We start from the raw sequence: 21,470 nt of genomic DNA on the forward strand, positions 1-21,470 counted from the left end.
TTAACTGGTCTAGGAACAGTGGGTTAACTGGTCTAGGAACAGTGGGTTAACTGGTCTAGGAACAGTGGGTTAACTGGTCTAGGAACAGTGGGTTAACTGGCCTAGCAACAGTGGGTTAACTGGCCTAGCAACAGTGGGTTAACTGGCCTAGCAACAGTGGGTTAACTGGTCTAGGAACAGTGGGTTAACTGGCCTAGGAACAGTGGGTTAACTGGTCTAGGAACAGTGGGTTAACTGGCCTAGGAACAGTGGGTTAACTGGCCTAGGAACAGTGGGTTAACTGGTCTAGGAACAGTGGGTTAACTGGCCTAGCAACAGTGGGTTAACTGGCCTAGGAACAGTGGGTTAACTGGTCTAGGAACAGTGGGTTAACTGGCCTAGGAACAGTGGGATAACTGGTCTAGGAACAGTGGGTTAACTGGTCTAGGAACAGTGAGTTAACTGGTCTAGGAACAGTGGGTTAACTGGTCTAGGAACAGTGGGTTAACTGCCTGTTCAGGGGCAGTTAACCCACTTCCGGGTTACTAGTCCAATGCTCTAACCTCTAGTTCTTGTCAGATTTCTATGAGTAGCGTAAAAGGGATGTAGAGTTGTTTTGCCTCTAGTTGCACATATGGTAAAAATTAGTTAAGACGATTTCAGTTTCCCTGCATTAAAGTCTCCGGCCACTAGGAGCGCCACCTCTGGATGGCGGAATACAGCTCGTTGAGTGATGTCTTAATGCCAGCAGTTTGTGGTGGCAAACAGACAGCTATGAAAAATATAGATGAAAACTCTATGAAAACACTGTGTGTGTGTGTGTGTGTGTGTGTGTGGGTGTGTGTGTGTGTGAGTCTGTATTCTCGTGTGTACTATGTCCTCACCCAGTACAGTAAGGTAGGCCTTGGCGGTCTTGACAGGCATGGTGAATAGAGAACAGGTGTACATCCCTTCGTCAGCCAGTGTGATCTCACTGATACTAATGGTCAGCTCTGACCACGACGCCCTCACCAGCTCTATGCGGTTATCTCTCAGAGCTAAAGAGAGAAAGACAGAAGGAGAGAGAGAGACAAAGAGAGGGAAAACAGAGAATTGAATAATGAATATTATCACTAACAATAACAATGTCCACATCTTATTTCACTACACACAAAATTTCAACAAATACTGAAAAAAAATACTTGTTACAATTATCCCTAGGTGGAGCAATTGAGGAGAGAGGAGAGGGCTAGAGAGGAGAGAAGAGAACTAGAGAGGAGAGGGCTAGAGAGGAGAGGAGAGGATTAGAGAGGAGAGAAGAGAACTAGAGAGGAGAGGGCTAGAGAGGAGAGAAGAGAACTAGAGAGGAGAGGCCTAGAGAGGAGAGAAGAGAACTAGAGAGGAGAGGGCTAGAGAGGAGAGAAGAGAACTAGAGAGGAGAGAAGAGAACTAGAGAGGAGAGGGCTAGAGAGGAGAGAAGAGAACTAGAGAGGAGAGGGCTAGAGAGGAGAGGGCTAGAGAGGAGAGAAGAGAACTAGAGAGGAGAGGGCTAGAGAGGAGCGGGCTAGAGAGGAGAGAAGAGAACTAGAGAGGAGAGGGCTAGAGAGGAGAGAAGAGAACTAGAGAGGAGAGGGCTAGAGAGGAGAGAAGAGAACTAGAGAGGAGAGGGCTAGAGAGGAGAGAAGAGAACTAGAGAGGAGAGGGCTAGAGAGGAGAGGGCTAGAGAGGAGAGGGCTAGAGAGGAGAGAAGAGAACCAGAGAGGAGAGGGCTAGAGAGGAGAGGACTAGAGAGGAGAGGACTAGAGAGGAGAGGGCTAGAGAGGAGAGGAGTAGAGAGGAGAGGACTAGAGGAGAGTAGAGGACTAGAAAGGAGATGACTCGAGAGTAGAGGACTAGAGAGTGGAGGACTAGAGTGGAGAGGACTAGAGAGGAGAGGATAGGGCTAGAGAGGAGAGGACTAGAGAGGAGAGGACTAGAGAGGAGAGGGTTAGTGAGGAGAGGGCTAGAGAGAAGAGGACTAGAGAGGAGAGGGTGAGAGAGGAGAGGTCTAGAGAGGAGAGGACTAGAGGAGAGGGTTAGTGAGGAGATGGTGAGAGAGGATAGTACTAGAGAGGAGAGGACTAGAGAGGAGAGGACTAGAGAGGAGAGGGCTAGAGAGGAGAGGGCTAGAGAGGAGAGGACTAGAGAGGAGAGGACTAGAGAGTGGAGGGCTAGAGAGGAGAGGGCTAGAGAGGAGAGGACTAGAGAGGAGAGGGTGAGAGAGGATAGTACTAGGAGGAGAGGACTAGAGAGGAGAGGAGAGGACTAGAGGAGAGGGCTAGTGAGGAGATGAGAGAGAGGACTAGAGAGTGGAGGGCTAGAGAGGAGAGGGCTAGAGAGGAGAGGACTAGAGAGGAGAGGGTGACTAGAGAGGAGAGGACTAGAGGAGAGGGTTAGTGAGGAGATGGTGAGAGAGGATAGGAGAGGAGAGGACTAGAGAGGAGAGGACTAGAGAGAGGGCTAGAGGAGGAGAGGGCTAGAGAGGAGAGGACTAGAGAGGAGAGGACTAGAGACGAGAGGACTAGAGAGGAGAGGGCTAGAGAGGAGAGGGCTAGAGAGGAGAGGGTGAGAGAGGAGAGGGTGAGAGAGGAGAGGGCTAGAGAGGAGAGGGCTAGAGAGGAGAGGACTAGAGAGGAGAGGGTTAGTGAGGAGATGGTGAGAGAGGAGAGGACTAGAGAGGAGAGGACTAGAGAGGAGAGGACTAGAGAGGAGAGGACTAGAGAGGAGAGGGCTAGAGAGGAGAGGACTAGAGAGGAGAGGGCTAGAGAGGAGAGGGCTAGAGAGGAGAGGACTAGAGAGGAGAGGGTTAGTGAGGAGATGTTGAGAGAGGAGAGGATTAGTGAGGAGATGGTGAGAGAGACTCATCAGAACTAAACATACGGAATCATTTTGAGAGTGAGGATAATTCCAGGTCTTGAATCCAGAATTGAGCAGAAACTCATTGATTTCAAAGTTTAACCAACTATAATACCCTTTGAACAAGGAATACTTTGAACAATTTACACTGAACATTTAACAAAAACATTTACTGGACCAACTATGCAGATGCAAAGTTTGATAACATAATTTTGGTTAAATCTCCCTCAGTTTTTTATGTGTCAACGTTTTCCAACAACGGTTAAATATGTACTTTGGATTAAGACTCAAAGATGTCGGCAGAAAGAATGTACACAAATGACACAAATGACTGGTATGGAACTACAGTAAGTACCGGAATTGCGGTAAAGGAATTTCATCATACAGAGCATTCAGAAAGTATTCAGACCCCTTCCACTTCTCAGCCATCATTAACCCTCCCCAGGCCTGTATACTGGCAGTAGGGGGCTCAGAGAAGAGACTGCTGCCCGCTGACAATGAGAAAGGGTAACTACACTACCACTATACAATACTACTACTATAACAACACTAGACTATAGTACAACCCCAGGCCTACTCCATCGACACTATACTACCTCTACATATACAGTGCCTTTGGAAAGTATTCAGACCCCTTCCACTTGTTCCACATTTTGTTACGTTTTGTTACGTACAACCTTACTCTACAATAATAAATAACAATATTTACTCAATACTCAATATTACTCAATATTTACAGTGTCTGGTGTTAATGTCTTTATACAGTATGTTATTACCAGGCCAGTGTCTGGTGTAAATGTCTTTACAGTATGTTATTACCAGGCCAGTGTCTGGTGTAAATGTCTTTATACAGTATGTTATTACCAGGTCAGTGTCTGGTGTAAATGTCTCTACAGTATGTTATTACCAGGCCAGTGTCTGGTGTAAATGTCTTTATACAGTATGTTATTACCAGGCCAGTGTCTGGTGTAAATGTCTTTATACAGTATGTTATTACCAGGCCAGTGTCTGGTGTAAATGCCTTTATATGGTATGTTATTACCAGGCCAGTGTCTGGTGTAAATGTCTTTATACAGTATGTTATTACCAGGCCAGTGTCTGGTGTAAATGTCTTTATACAGTATGTTATTACCAGGCCAGTGTCTGGTGTAAATGTCTTTATACAGTATGTTATTACCAGGCCAGTGTCTGGTGTAAATGTCTTTATACAGTATGTTATTACCAGGCCAGTGTCTGGTGTAAATGTCTTTATACAGTATGTTATTACCAGGCCAGTGTCTGGTATAAATGTCTTTACAGTATGTTATTACCAGGCCAGTGTCTGGTGTAAATGTCTTTATACAGTATGTTATTACCAGGCCAGTGTCTGGTGTAAATGTCTTTATACAGCATGTTATTACCAGGCCAGTGTCTGGTGTAAATGTCTCTACAGTATGTTATTACCAGGCCAGTGTCTGGTATAAATGTCTTTACAGTATGTTATTACCAGGCCAGTGTCTGGTGTAAATGTCTTTATACAGCATGTTATTACCAGGCCAGTGTCTGGTGTAAATGTCTTTATACAGTATGTTATTACCAGGCCAGTGTCTGGTGTAAATGTCTTTATACAGTATGTTATTACCAGGCCAGTGTCTGGTGTAAATGTCTTTATACAGTATGTTATTACCAGGCCAGTGTCTGGTGTAAATGTCTTTATACAGTATGTTATTACCAGGCCAGTGTCTGGTGTAAATGTCTTTATACAGTATGTTATTACCAGGCCAGTGTCTGGTGTAAATGTCTTTATACAGTATGTTATTACCAGGCCAGTGTCTGGTGTAAATGTCTCTACAGTATGTTATTACCAGGCCAGTGTCTGGTGTAAATGTCTTTATAAGGTATGTTATTACCAGGCCAGTGTCTGGTGTAAATGTCTTTATACAGTATGTTATTACCAGGCCAGTGTCTGGTGTAAATGTCTTTATACAGTATGTTATTACCAGGCCAGTGTCTGGTGTAAATGTCTGTCTAAAGTATGTTATTACCAGGCCAGTGTCTGGTGTAAATGTCTTTACTCAGTATGTTATTACCAGGCCAGTGTCTGGTGTAAATGTCTCTTACAGTATGTTATTACCAGGCCAGTGTCTGGTGTAAATGTCTTTATACAGTATGTTATTACCAGGCCAGTGTCTGGTGTAAATGTCTTTATAAGGTATGTTATTACCAGGCCAGTGTCTGGTGTAAATGTCTTTACAGTATGTTATTACCAGGCCAGTGTCTGGTGTAAATGTCTTTACAGTATGTTATTACCAGGCCAGTGTCTGGTGTAAATGTCTTTATAAGGTATGTTGTTACAGTATGTTATTACCAAGCCAGTGTCCAGTGTAGCAAACGCTTGAATATCTGACATCTTGATTGGAAAGGCGGCCTGACATTATAGACGTTTGAAACAGTGATCTCCCTACAGAAATGGTGAACCCCATGGAGAAATCAATAGTAGAATGCAAGGTATGTGAAAATCAATCAGAACCTTTCAAGACGTGAATATATCAGAAACATTATTGATCAGCTCAGACGAGAGTGCATGGGTAATGGTTTAAATGGCAATGTTTGAGTTGAAAAGATGTGCATGTAAAATGCATAGACTGGCATGGCATACGGCCATTTTGTATTCCTTGTCTTTGGCCTTTCCAGTGAGGTTTCTTGCCAAGCAGACCCCATCTCTCCTATTGTTCTGCAGCAGAGATGAGAAGCAACATACAGGTGTTGTAGAATAAGTAGACTGGATATCCCTTTCCTATTTTTGTGTCTTTCCAAGGAGATTTTCTCTCTGACAAGAGTCCAGTCCAAGTGAAGGTCTCTCCTTCACGATTGGCAAAATCCATTTTTAATTCCTCCTCATCAATCTACACACAATACGCCATAATGACAAAAAGTATAAATAAAAAACGACCTTATTTACATAATTATTCAGACCCTTTACTTTGAGTCCACTTGTGGTACATTCAGTTGATTGGACATGATTTGGAAAGGCACACACCTGTCTATATAAGATCCCACAGTTGACAGGTGCATGTCAGAGCAAAAACCAAGCCATGATGTCGAAGGAATTTTCAGGGTACAAATCTGTAGTTCTGCCCAAAGGCAGATAACCCACTGTTCCCCAGTAGGCCATCATTGTAAATAAGAACAATTAGAATTTGTTCTTAACTGTCTTGCCTAGTTAAATAAAAGGTTAAATATATATATATATATATATATATGTATGTTATGAACATACACACAGAACATATCTCTGTCATGGCAGGCAAATGCATGACAGACACACAGCGGCTACCCTTCCTTCTATCTAGTGTCATTTACTACAGGAAGGAAGGATGATTTGTACTCTGTTTCTTATCGTGTCTGTGTTTGTGTGTGTGCACGTTAACGCAAGCCCACGCAATCAGTTCCGCCCTAAATAAACTGTCAGCTCAGAACGAAATGTGTCCTTCCTAATCGTATTGTATCTGTCAGCTCAGAACAAAATGTGTCCGTCCTAATCCTATTGTATCTGTCAGCTCAGAACGAAATGTGTCCTTCCTAATCCTATTGTATCTGTCAGCTCAGAACAAAATGTGTCCTTCCTAATCCTATTGCATCAGTTACTGAAAACGTAACAAACTTAGCTAGCTATCGAACTACGTTTGTTTTATCTAAACAAAAATCTATCTAGCTAGCTTCCATAATACGCTGGCTAGACATGCCATAACGAATCAATGTAATTAGCCAGCTGCAATCTGGTAATGTGATTTGCAACTTTGCAAGCTAACTTAAGCTACGTTAGGTTTACGCTAGCTACAGCCTACCAGGCCGCATCTAACCGTTAGCTAATCGTTAGCTAGCTAGGAAACTAACTACCGGCAGAGACGGCCTATGTGTTCTATTTACAGAGTCTGATCCCATCAACATCCGCAATGACATTAACTTCAAGCTCAGCACCAGGAACTAGTCAAGTCACCTTTGCTAAATCTTTCCATGATGAGTGAATACTGGAGCATAAACACAGTCCGTATTTTGTTGTCAAGAAGGCTAGAATTTCTACTGTAGCTATTATGGAGCCTTAGTTGGTATCTCTTCTATGAGACCAAGGTCATGGAGCTCATGAAGCTCTGCCAGACAACAGCTGCCATTGGCCAACACAAAACAAGGTTCACCAGCTGAAGAACATTCTGGATCCAGGCTGGAACATTCAACCAACACACAATTCCACATTCAATATGGAATATATATATATATATATATACAGTGGGGAGAACAAGTATTTGATACACTGCCGATTTTGCAGGTTTTCCTCCTTACAAAGCATGTAGAGGTCTGTAATTTTTATCATAGGTACACTTCAACTGTGAGAGACGGAATCTAAAACAAAAATCCAGAAAATCACATTGTATGATTTTTAAGTAATTAATTTGCATTTTATTGCATGACATAAGTATTTGATCACCTACCAACCAGAAAGAATTCCAGCTCTCACAGACCTGTTAGTTTTTCTTTAAGATGCCCTCCTGTTCTCCACTCATTACCTGTATAAAAGTCACCTGTCCACACACTCAATCAAACAGACTCCAACCTCTCCACAATGGCCAAGACCAGAGAGCTGTGTAAGGACATCAAGGTTAAAATTGTAGACCTGCACAAGGCTGGGATGGGCTACAGGACAATAGGCAAGCAGCTTGGTGAGAAGGCAACAACTGTTGGCGCAATTATTCGAAAATGGAAGAAGTTCAAGATGACGGCCAATCACCCTCGGTCTGGGGCTCCATGCAAGATCTCACCTCGTGGGGCATCAATGATCATGAGGAAGGTGAGGGATCAGCCCAGGACTACACGGCAGGACATGGTCAATGACCTGAAGAGAGCTGGGACCACAGTCTCAAAGAAAACCATTAGTAACACACTACGCCGTCATGGATTAAAATCCTGCAGTGCACGCAAGGTCCCCCTGCTCAAGCCAGCGCATGTCCAGGCCCGTCTGAAGTTTGCCAATGACCATCTGGATGATCCAGCGGAGGAATGGGAGAAGGTCATGTGGTGTGATGAGACAAAAATAGAGCTTTTTGGTCTAAACTCCACTCGCCGTGTTTGGAGGAAGAAGAAGGATGAGTACAACCCAAAGAACACCATCCCAACCGTGAAGAATGGAGGTGGAAACATCATTCTTTGGGGATGCTTTTCTGCAAAGGGGACAGGATGACTGCACCGTATTGAGGGGAGGATGGATGGGGCCATGTATCGCGATATCTTGGCCAACAACCTCCTTCCCTCAGTAAGAGTATTGAAGATGGGTCGTGGCTGGGTCTTCCAGCATGACAACGACCCGAAACACACAGCCAGGGCAATTAAGGAGTGGCTCCGTAAGAAGCATCTCAGGGTCCTGGAGTGGCCTAGCCAGTCTCCAGACCTGAACCCAATAGAAAATCTTTGGAGGGACCTGAAAGTCCGTATTGCCCAGCGACAGCCCCGAAACCTGAAGGATCTGGAGAAGGTCTATATGGAGGAGTGGGCCAAAATCCCTGCTGCAGTGTGTGCAAACCTGGTCAAGAACTACAGGAAACGCATAATCTCTGTAATTGCAAACAATGGTTTCTCTACCAAATATTAAGTTTGGTATAGACTATTGACTACTAGGGTTCTGACTACTAGTGTTCTGACTACTAGTGTTCTGACTACTAGGGTTCTGACTACTAGTTCTGACTACTAGTTCTGACTACTAGTGTTCTGACTACTAGGGTTCTGACTACTAGTTCTGACTACTAGTGTTCTGACTACTAGTGTTCTATAGGGTGGGAGTTTAGTCTGTGTCTCAGTCCTATCTTTGTCTCAAAAACGGGCATTTTTTAAAAACTTTTTTGTCTTAATTATTATTTTTTGTCTCATCCTGTCAAGGTTCACTTTCCATCATCCATTCAGTCCTGAATCCTAAATGTCCAATTTTATTTTCAGAGAAATCTGATGATTGAACAAATTTGTTTAAACATTTAGATGAGGTTTTATGGGCGAGCAGCGAAGAGGTCAAGAGGTCAAGAGGTCACAATCACAAACTACAGAATATTAAACTATCCAGACCCTCACTTATCAAATATTCAACTGCTGGAATAAATCTGCCTGTGCCGTCAGTGTGTGTCTGTGTGCTCCTCTGCCTCTTCAGACATTCCGCAGCAGTAGCCACAGAGCGAGAGAGCGAGAGAGAAAGAGAAGGATTCGATCCGTATCACAGTAGTTTTCAGGGATTCATGGTAAACACTAGATACACTCGGAATGTATTCAGACCCCTTGACTTTCTCCACATTTTGTTACAGCCTTATTCTAAAATTAATGCTCCTCATTAATCTAAACAAGCTTGTCACACCTGTATTTGGGGAGTTTCTCCCATTCTTCTCAGCAGATCCTCTCAAGCTCTTTCAGGTTGGATGAGGAGTGTTGCTGCACAGCTATTTTCAGATGTTAGGTCAGGTTCAAGTCTGGGTTCTGGCTGGGCCACTCAAGGACATTCAGAGGTGAACCATCGCCCCTGTCTGAGGTCCTGAGTGGTCAGAAGCAGCTTTTCATCAAGGATCTCTCTCTGTACTTTGCTCAGTTCATCTTTGCCTCAAACGTGACTAGTCTCCCAGTCCCTAAAGCTGAAAAACATCCCCACAACATGATGCTGCCACCACTATGCTTTACTGTAGGGATGGTTCCAGGTTTCCTCCAGAAGTGACGCTTGGCATTCAGTCCGAAAAGTTCAATATTGGTTTCATCAGACCAGAGAATCTTGTTTCTGAGGTCTGAGAGTCCTTTTGGCAAACTCCAAGCGGGCTGTCATCTGCTTTTTACTGAGGAGTGGCTTCTGTCTGTCCACTCTACCATAAAGGCCTGGTTGGAGGAGTGCTGCAGAGATGGTTGTCCTTCTGGTAGGTTCTTCCATTTCCAAAGAGGAACTTTATAGCTGGGGTTCTTGGTCACCTCCCTGACCAAGGCCCTTCTCCCCCGATTGCTCAGTATGGCTCGGCGGCCAGCTCTAGGTGCTTCCAAACTTCTTCCATTTAAGAATGATGGAGGCCACTGTGTTCTTGGGGACCTTCAATGCGGCATAAATGTTTTGGTGCCCTTCCCCAGATCTGTGCCTCAACACAATCCTGTCTCAGAGCAGACAATCCTGTCTCTACGGACAATTCCTTCGACCTCATGGCTTGGTGTTTTCTCTGACATGTACAGTCAGCTGGGGGACCTTATATAGACAGGTGTGTGCCTTTTCAAATCATGTCCATTCAATTGAATTTACCACAGGTGGACTCCAATCAAGTTGTAGAAATATCTCAAGGATGATCAATGGAAACAGGATGCACCTGAGCTCAATTTCGATTCTCATAGCAAAGGGTCTGAATACTTACTTAAATAAGGTAAATAAGATTTTTTATTATGGTGTGTGTAGAATAATGAGGATTTGTATTTATTTAATCTATATGCTGCAAAGTCAAGGGGTCTAAAACATTTCCGAAGGCACTGTGTGTTGGCTCAATTGGAAATGATATTTCGCTGAGGTTCGACGATACAGATTAAATCTAGACGAGAGAGAGAGAGAGAGAGAGAGAGAGAGAGAGAGAGAGAGAGAGAGAGAGAGAGAGAGAGAGAGAGAGAGAGAGAGAGAGAGAGAGAGAGAGAGAGAGAGAGAGAGAGAGAGAGAGAGAGAGAGAGAGAGAGAGAGAGAGAGAGAGAGAGAGAGAGAGAGAGAGAGAGAGAGAGAGAGAGAGAGAGAGAGAGAGAGAGAGAGAGAAAACAGAAGAAACAGATGAGTATATATATGAAAATACTTCTCCACCTGAAGACCAGAGCTCTGTACACTGTCAGGGCAACACACTTCAACACAACATTTCACTGCCCAGAAATGACAACCTGTATCAATGATTTCCTTTCCTTTCAGTCCAAACCTCCCTGATATAAATTTGGCTGTGAATAAATTAAATGAGATCTATCATAAAGCAGCCACCAAAGCAAATTTATGCAAAAGAAAAAACAATTTAATTACTTTTAACCAAGAAAATTTACAAGAAAAACTCAGCTCCCCAGAACAATTAAAACAACCAGAACCCATTTGACTACCAAATTACACTGAACTTTCAAACAAACAAGCTTTGGCCTCCTGAGTAGCGCAGCGGTCTAAGGCACTGCATTTCAGCGTTTGAGGCGTCACTACAGACCTGCGTTTGATCCCAGGCTGTGTCACAACCGGCAGTGACCGGGAGTCCCATAGGCCGGCGCACAATTGTCACAGCTTTTTCTGGGTTAGGGGAGGGTTTGGCTGGGGGGGCCTTCCTTGGGTGATCGCGCTCAAGTGACTGCTTGTGGATGACTGGTCGTCAGTTGAACCTCAAACACGTTGGTGTTTCTGGCGTGTGGGTTTGAATTTGGACTCATCAGACTAAAGGACAGATTTCCACCGGTCTAACGTCCATTGCTCGTGTTTCTTGGCGCAAGAAAGTCCCTTCTTAATATTTGTGTCCTTTAGTAGTGGTTCCGTTGCAGCAATTCGACCATGAAGGCCTGATTCACACAGTCTCCTCTGAACAGTTGATGTTGAGATGTGTCGTTTATTTGGGCTGCCATTTCTGAGCATGGTAACTCTACTAAACTTATCCTCTGCAGCAGAGGTAACTCTGGGTCTTCTTTCCTGTGGCGGTCCTCATGAGAGACAGTTTCCTCATAGCGATTGATGGTTTTTGCAACTGCACTTGTAGGAACTTTGAAAGTTCTTGAAATGTAGTAATACACAGTGGAACCATCATCATGTTGTTGTTTATAACTGACAGTAATACACAGTGGAACCATCATCATGTTGTTGTATATAACTGACAGTAATACACAGTGGAACCATCATCATGTTGTTGTATATAACTGACAGTAATACATAGTGGAACCATCATCATGTTGTTGTATATAACTGACAGTAATACACAGTGGAACCATCATCACGCTGTATATAACTGACAGTAATACACAGTGGAACCATCATCATGTTGTATATAACTGACAGTAATACACAGTGGAACCATCATCATGTTGTTGTATATAACTGACAGTAATACACAGTGGAACCATAATCACGTTGTATATAACTGACAGTAATACACAGTGGAACCATCATCATGTTGTATATAACTGACAGTAATACACAATGGAACCGTCATCATGTTGTTTCTATATAACTGACAGTAATACATAGTGGAACCATCATCATGTTGTTGTATATAACTGACAGTAATACACAGTGGAACCATCATCATGTTGTATATAACTGACAGGAATACACAGTGGAACCATCATCATGTTGTATATAACTGACAGTAATACACAGTGGAACCATCATCATGTTGTATATAACTGACAGTAATACACAGTGGAACCATAATCACGTTGTATATAACTGACAGTAATACACAGTGGAACCATCATCATGTTGTATATAACTGACAGTAATACACAATGGAACCGTCATCATGTTGTTTCTATATAACTGACAGTAATACATAGTGGAACCATCATCATGTTGTTGTATATAACTGACAGTAATACACAGTGGAACCATCATCATGTTGTATATAACTGACAGTAATACACAGTGGAACCATCATCATGTTGTATATAACTGACAGTCATACACAGTGGAACCATCATCATGTTGTTGTATATAACTGACAGTAATACACAGTGGAACCATAATCACGTTGTATATAACTGACAGTAATACACAGTGGAACCATCATCATGTTGTATATAACTGACAGTAATACACAATGGAACCGTCATCATGTTGTTTCTATATAACTGACAGTAATACATAGTGGAACCATCATCATGTTGTTGTATATAACTGACAGTAATACACAGTGGAACCATCATCATGTTGTATATAACTGACAGTAATACACAGTGGAACCATCATCATGTTGTATATAACTGACAGGAATACACAGTGGAACCATCATCATGTTGTATATAACTGACAGTAATACACAGTGGAACCATCATCATGTTGTTGTATATAACTGACAGTAATACACAGTGGAACCATCATCATGTTGTATATAACTGACAGTAATACACAGTGGAACCATCATCATGTTGTATATAACTGACAGTAATACACAATGGAACCATCATCATGTTGTATATAACTGACAGTAATACACAGTGGAACCATCATCATGTTGTTGTATATAACTGACAGTAATACACAATGGAACCATCATCATGTTGTATATAACTGACAGTAATACACAGTGGAACCATCATCATGTTGTTGTATATAACTGACAGTAATATATAGTGGAACCATCATCATGTTGTTGTATATAACTGACAGTAATACACAATGGAACCATCATCATGTTGTATATAACTGACAGTAATACACAGTGGAACCATCATCATGTTGTTGTATATAACTGACAGTAATACACAGTGGAACCATCATCATGTTGTATATAACTGACAGGAATACACAGTGGAACCATCATCATGTTGTATATAACTGACAGTAATACACAGTGGAACCATCATCATGTTGTTGTATATAACTGACAGTAATACACAGTGGAACCATAATCACGTTGTATATAACTGACAGTAATACACAGTGGAACCATCATCATGTTGTATATAACTGACAGTAATACACAATGGAACCGTCATCATGTTGTTTCTATATAACTGACAGTAATACATAGTGGAACCATCATCATGTTGTTGTATATAACTGACAGTAATACACAGTGGAACCATCATCATGTTGTATATAACTGACAGTAATACACAGTGGAACCATCATCATGTTGTATATAACTGACAGGAATACACAGTGGAACCATCATCATGTTGTATATAACTGACAGTAATACACAGTGGAACCATCATCATGTTGTTGTATATAACTGACAGTAATACACAGTGGAACCATCATCATGTTGTATATAACTGACAGTAATACACAGTGGAACCATCATCATGTTGTATATAACTGACAGTAATACACAATGGAACCATCATCATGTTGTATATAACTGACAGTAATACACAGTGGAACCATCATCATGTTGTTGTATATAACTGACAGTAATACACAATGGAACCATCATCATGTTGTATATAACTGACAGTAATACACAGTGGAACCATCATCATGTTGTTGTATATAACTGACAGTAATATATAGTGGAACCATCATCATGTTGTTGTATATAACTGACAGTAATACACAATGGAACCATCATCATGTTGTATATAACTGACAGTAATACACAGTGGAACCATCATCATGTTGTTGTATATAACTGACAGTAATATATAGTGGAACCATCATCATGTTGTTGTATATAACTGACAGTAATATATAGTGGAACCATCATCATGTTGTTGTATATAACTGACAGTAATACATAGTGGAACCATCATCATGTTGTTGTATATAACTGACATTAATACACAATGGAACCATCATCATGTTGTTGTATTTAACTGACAGTAATACACAGTGGAACCATCATCATGTTGTTGTATATAACTGACAGTAATACACAGTGGAACCATCAACATGTTGTTGTATATAACTTACAGTAATACATAGTGGAACCATCATCATGTTGTATATTACTGACAGTAATACACAGTGGAACCATCATCATGTTGTATATAACTGACAGTAATACACAGTGGAACCATCATCATGTTGTTGTATATAACTGACAGTAATACACAGTGGAACCATCATCATGTTGTATATAACTGACAGTAATACATAGTGGAACCATCATCATGTTGTATATAACTGACAGTAATACACAGTGGAACCATCATCATGTTGTATATAACTGACAGTAATACATAGTGGAACCATCATCATGTTGTATATAACTGACAGTAATACACAGTGGAACCATCATCATGTTGTTGTATATAACTGACAGTAATACACAGTGGAACCATCATCATGTTGTATATAACTGACTGTAATACACAGTGGAACCATCATCATGTTGTATATTACTGACTGTAATACACAGTGGAACCATCATCATGTTGTTGTATATAACTGACAGTAATATATAGTGGAACCATCATCATGTTGTATATTACTGACTGTAATACACAGTGGAACCATCATCATGTTGTTGTATATAACTGACAGTAATATATAGTGGAACCATCATCATGTTGTTGTATATAACTGACAGTAATACATAGTGGAACCATCATCATGTTGTATATAACTGACAGTAATACACAGTGGAACCATCATCATGTTGTTGTATATAACTGACAGTAATATATAGTGGAACCATCATCATGTTGTTGTATTTAACTGACAGTAATACACAATGGAACCATCATCATGTTGTATATAACTGACATTAATACACAATGGAACCATCATCATGTTGTATATAACTGACAGTAATACACAGTGGAACCATCATCATGTTGTATATAACTGACAGTAATACACAGTGGAACCATCATCATGTTGTTGTATATAACTGACAGTAAAACACAGTGGAACCATCATCATGTTGTTGTATATAACTGACAGTAATACATAGTGGAACCATCATCATGTTGTTCTATATAACTGACAGTAATACATAGTGGAACCATCATCATGTTGTATATAACTGACAGTAATACATAGTGGAACCATCATTATGTTGTATATAACTGACAGTAATACACAGTGGAACCATCATCATGTTGTATATAACTGACAGTAATACACAGTGGAACCATGATCATGTTGTTGTATATAACTGACAGTAATACATAGTGGAACCATCATCATGTTGTTGTATATAACTGACAGTAATACACAATGGAACCATCATCATGTTGTATATAACTGACAGTAATATATAGTGGAACCATCATCATGTTGTTGTATATAACTGACAGTAATACACAGTGGAACCATCATCATGTTGTTGTATATAACTGACAGTAATATATAGTGGAACCATCATCATGTTGTTGTATTTAACTGACAGTAATACACAATGGAACCATCATCATGTTGTATATAACTGACATTAATACACAATGGAACCATCATCATGTTGTTGTATTTAACTGACAGTAATACACAGTGGAACCATCATCATGTTGTATATAACTGACAGTAATACACAGTGGAACCATCATCATGTTGTTGTATATAACTGACAGTAATACATAGTGGAACCATCATCATGTTGTTGTATATAACTGACAGTAATACACAGTGGAACCATCATCATGTTGTATATAACTGACAGTAATACATAGTGGAACCATCATCATGTTGTTGTATATAACTGACAGTAATACACAGTGGAACCATCATCATGTTGTTGTATATAACTGACAGTAATACATAGTGGAACCATCATCATGTTGTTGTATATAACTGACAGTAAAACACAGTGGAACCATCATCATGTTGTTGTATATAACTGACAGTAATACATAGTGGAACCATCATCATGTTGTATATAACTGACAGTAATACACAGTGGAACCATCATCATGTTGTTCTATATAACTGACAGTAATACACAGTGGAACCATGATCATGTTGTATATAACTGACAGTCATACACAGTGGAACCATCATCATGTTGTTGTATATAACTGACAGTAATACACAGTGGAACCATAATCACGTTGTATATAACTGACAGTAATACACAGTGGAACCATCATCATGTTGTATATAACTGACAGTAATACACAGTGGAACCATCATCATGTTGTTGTATATAACTGATAGTAATACACAGTGGAACCATCATCATGTTGTTAAAACATCTACCTGACTGGATTAGTTTAGAAAATGTATCTCTGTATAGCATGATACTAATCAATCAATCAATCAATCAATCAATCAATCAATGTACAGACAAAACACACAGATATATTACAACAACTATAAAACATCTACCTGCAGTAGAGCATGCTGGGAAATATGACATTGATAAGCGTGGTTTTGATGAGGCTGTTTTACTCTCCATAGTGTCTCTAGTTATCACCACCAACACTGGGGGTTATGTTACAACGCTGAGTGTTAATCAACACAACAACTGATAATCTCAAAGAGAAGCAAAACTTTCACACACCCACATTGCTCCCGAGTGGCGCAGTGGTCTAAGGCACTGTATCTCAATGCTAGAGGCGTCACTACAGACCCCGGGTTTGATCCGGGACTGTACCACAACCGGCTATGATCGGGAGTACCATAGGGTGGCGTGCGATTAGCCCAGCATCGCCCGGGTTAAGGGAGGGTTTGGCCGGGGTAGGCCGTCATTGTAAAATAAGATTTTGTTCTTAACTGACTTGCCTACTTACATAAAGGTTAAATAGTAATAAAATACTAACACACTACTCTACCAAATGACTCCCATTTCCCCCAAGCATCCAGATGTCAGGTTTGGACAGAAACAGAGAGAGAAGAGAATCTGTGTGTGTGTGTGTGTGTGTGCGTGTGTGTAACGGAGATTAAGCTAATGGATTTCCCTCAGCAGGCTAACACCAAAATTGACAATTCTGCAAAAACATCCTCCGTGTACAACTTAAAACACCAAATGATGCATGCAGAGCAGAATTGAAACGATACCCGCTAATTATCAAAATCCAGAAATTAGCTGTTAAATTTTACAACCATCTAAAAGGAAGCGATTCCCAAACCTTCCATAACAAAGCCATCACCTTCAGAGAGATGAACATGGAGAAGAGTCCCCTGAGCAAGCTGGTTCTGGCGCTCTGTTCACAAACACAAACAGACCCCACAGAACCCCAGAACAGCAACACAGTTACACCCAACCAGAAAAGAAAAAGATAATTACTATACACTGGATATTATTTACCAAAAAACAGAGTAAACTAGAATGATATTTGGCCCTAAACAGAGATTACACAGCGGCAGAATACCTGACCACTGTGACTGACCCAAATTTAAGGAAAGCTTTGACTATGTTCAGACTCAGTGAGCATAGCCTTGCTATTGAGAAAGGCCGCCGTAGGCAGACATGGCTCTCAAGAGAAGACAGGCTATGTGCTCACTGCCCACAAAATGAGGTGGAAACTGAGCTGCACTTCCTAACCTCCTGCCCAATGTATGACCATAGTAGAGAGTCATATTTCCCTCAGATTACACAGATCCACAAAGAATTTGAAAACAAATCCAATTTTGATAAACTCCCATATCTACTGGGTGAAATACCACAGTGTGCCATCACAGCAGCAATATTTGTGACCTGTTGCCACGAGAAAAGGGCAACCAGTGAAGAACAAACACCATTGTAAATACAACCCATAGTTTTCCGGAAGCACCTGAGCTCAGTTTGGAGTGTCATAGCAAAGGGGTCGGACTACTTATGTAAATTAGATCTGTATTTCATTTTCAATTTGCTAAAATGTCTAATTATGGGTTATTGTGATGTCATTATGGGGTATTGTGATATCATTATGGGGTATTGTGATATCATTGTGGGGTATTGTGATATCATTGTGGGTTATTGTGATGTCATTATGGGGTATTGTGATGTCATTATGGGGTATTGTGATATCATTGTATATCATTGTATCATTGTCACCATATTCTTATCGGCAGACTCAGTAGCCTCGGTTTTTCGGATGACTGCCTTGCCTGGTTCACCAATTACTTTGCAGACAGAGTTCAGTGTGTCAAATCGGAGGGCATGCTGTCCGGTCCTCTGGCAGTCTCTATGGGGGTGCCACAGGGTTCAATTCTCGGGCCGACTCTTTTCCCTGTATATATCAATGACGTTGCTCTTGCTGCGGGCGATTCCCTGATCCACCTCTACGCAGACGACACCATTCTATATACTTTCGGCCCGTCATTGGACACTGTGCTATCTAACCTCCAAACAAGCTTCAATGCCATACAACACTCCTTCCGTGGCCTCCAACTGCTCTTAAACGCTAGTAAAACCAAATGCATGCTTTTCAACCGATCGCTGCCTGCACCCGCATGCCCGACTAGCATCACCACCCTGGATGGTTCCGACCTTGAATATGTGGACATCTATAAGTACCTAGGTGTCTGGCTAGACTGCAAACTCTCCTTCCAGACTCATATCAAACATCTCCAATCGAAAATCAAATCAAGAGTCGGCTTTCTATTCCGCAACAAAGCCTCCTTCACTCACGCCGCAAGCTTACCCTAGTAAAACTGACTATCCTTCCGATCCTCGACTTCGGCGATGTCATCTACAAAATGGCTTCCAACACTCTACTCAGCAAACTGGATGCAGTCTATCACAGTGCCATCCGTTTTGTCACTAAAGCACCTTATACCACCCACCACTGCGACCTGTATGCTCTGGTCGGCTGGCCCTCGTTACATATTCGTCGCCAGACCCACTGGCTCCAGGTCATCTACAAGTCCATGCTAGGTAAAGCTCCGCCTTATCTCAGTTCACTGGTCACGATGGCTACACCCATCCGTAGCACGCGCTCCAGCAGGTGTATCTCACTGATCATCCCTAAAGCCAACACCTCATTTGGCCGCCTTTCGTTCCAGTACTCTGCTGCCTGTGACTGGAACGAATTGCAAAAATCGCTGAAGTTGGAGACTTTTATCTCCCTCACCAACTTCAAACATCAGCTATCTGAGCAGCTAACCGATCGCTGCTGCTGTACATAGTCTATTGGTAAATAGCCCACACATTTTCACCTACCTCATCCCCATACTGTTTTTATTTATTTACTTGCTCTTTTGCACACCAATATCTCTACCTGTACATGACCATCTGATCATTTATCACTCCAGTGTTAATCTGCAAAATTGTAATTATTCGCCTACCTCCTCATGCCTTTTGCACACATTGTATATAGACTCCCCCTTTGTTTTCTACTGTGTTATTGACTTGTTAATTGTTTATTCCATGTGTAACTCTGTGTTGTCTGCTCACACTGCTATGCTTTATCTTGGCCAGGTCGCAGTTGCAAATGAGAACTTGTTCTCAACTGGCCTACCTGGTTAAATAAAGGTGAAATAAAAATAAAATAAATAAATAAATTGTGGGGTATTGTGATATTATTGTGGGGTATTGTGATATCATTGTGGGGTATTGTGATGTCATTATGGGGTATTGTGATGTCATTATGGGGTATTGTGATGTCATTATGGGGTATTGTGATATCATTGTGGGGTATTGTGATATCATTGTGGGTTATTGTGATGTCATTATGGGGTATTGTGATATCATTGTGGGGTATTGTGATGTCATTATGGGGTATGAATACTTTCTGAAGGCGCTGTAGACATAATATGACATTATGGGGTATGAATACTTTCTGAAGGCGCTGTAGACATAATATGACATTATGGGGTATGAATACTTTCTGAAGGCGCTGTAGACATAATATGACATTATGGGGTATGAATACTTTCTGAAGGCGCTGTAGACATAATATGACATTATGGGGTATGAATACTTTCTGAAGGCGCTGTAGACATAATATGACATTATGGGGTATGAATACTTTCTGAAGGCGCTGTAGACATAATATGACATTTGAAATGTCTCTTTTCTTTTGAAACTTCTGTGAGTGTAATGTTAACGGTTTAACTTCTGATTGTTCATTTCACTTTTGTTCATTATCTATTTCACTTGCTTTGGGCAATGTAATGATATGTTTCCCATGCTAATAAAGCCCTTTGAATTGAGAGAGAGTTTCAGCAACCCAATGATAAAACAAAGAGATGTGGTTGTACTCCTAGTGGACCACTGAGCTGTCAGAGAGAGTTTGGGTGTGTTTGTCTGTGTACGTGTTTCTGGGTTCGTGCATGTGCACGTGCGTTCATGTGTGTGTGTGTGTTTGAGAGATTTAGTGACGTGTGATGGCCTTGGGAAGCCTCCCATCACAGTATATAACAGGGTTGGGTCTAGGGGACAAAGGCTGAGGGCAGATTTATACTGTTGTCATACAGATGTCCCAAAGAAAACAAAAACTATCTGGCCGGTGTTAATAAACCCTCTCAGATGGGTACTGATCTAGGACCCCCCTGACCATCTGGCCCGGTGTTAATAAACCCTCTCAGAGTGGTGCTGATCTAGGACCCCCTGACCATCTGGCCCGGTGTTAATAAACCCTCTCAGAGTGGTGCTGATCTAGGACCCCCTGACCATCTGGCCCGGTGTTAATAAACCCTCTCAGAGTGGTGCTGATCTAGGACCCCCTGACCATCTGGCCCGGTGTTAATAAACCCTCTCAGATGGGTACTGATCTAGGACCCCCTGACCATCTGGCCCGGTGTTAATAAACCCTCTCAGATGGGTGCTGATCTAGGACCCCCTGACCATCTGGCCTGGTGTTAATAAACCCTCTCAGAGTGGTGCTGATTTAGGACCCCCTGACCATCTGGCCCGGTGTTAATAAACCCTCTCAGAGTGGTGCTGATCTAGGACCCCCTGACCATCTGGCCCGGTGTTAATAAACCCTCTCAGATGGGTGCTGATCTAGGACCCCCTGACCATCTGGCCCGGTGTTAATAAACCCTCTCAGATGGGTGCTGATCTAGGACCCCCTGACCATCTGGCCCGGTGTTAATAAACCCTCTCAGATGG

General features: G+C 41.7%; 1 protein-coding gene across 1 annotated transcript in view; it reads right to left on the reverse strand.

Annotated features, from left to right (window-relative positions):
- Window positions 1-21,470, reverse strand: part of LOC112238761 (cell adhesion molecule 2-like) — a 499,544-nt gene that overhangs the window by 148,090 nt on the left and 329,984 nt on the right. Inside the window, exon 3 of the mRNA XM_042309731.1 lies at window positions 864-1,016. Coding sequence (XP_042165665.1) covers window positions 864-1,016 — 153 coding nt within the window. The remainder of the gene's footprint in view (window positions 1-863; window positions 1,017-21,470) is intronic.

The sequence above is a fragment of the Oncorhynchus tshawytscha genome, linkage group LG30 (assembly GCF_018296145.1).
Source record: "Oncorhynchus tshawytscha isolate Ot180627B linkage group LG30, Otsh_v2.0, whole genome shotgun sequence".
Classification (NCBI taxonomy): Eukaryota; Metazoa; Chordata; class Actinopteri; order Salmoniformes; family Salmonidae; genus Oncorhynchus; species Oncorhynchus tshawytscha.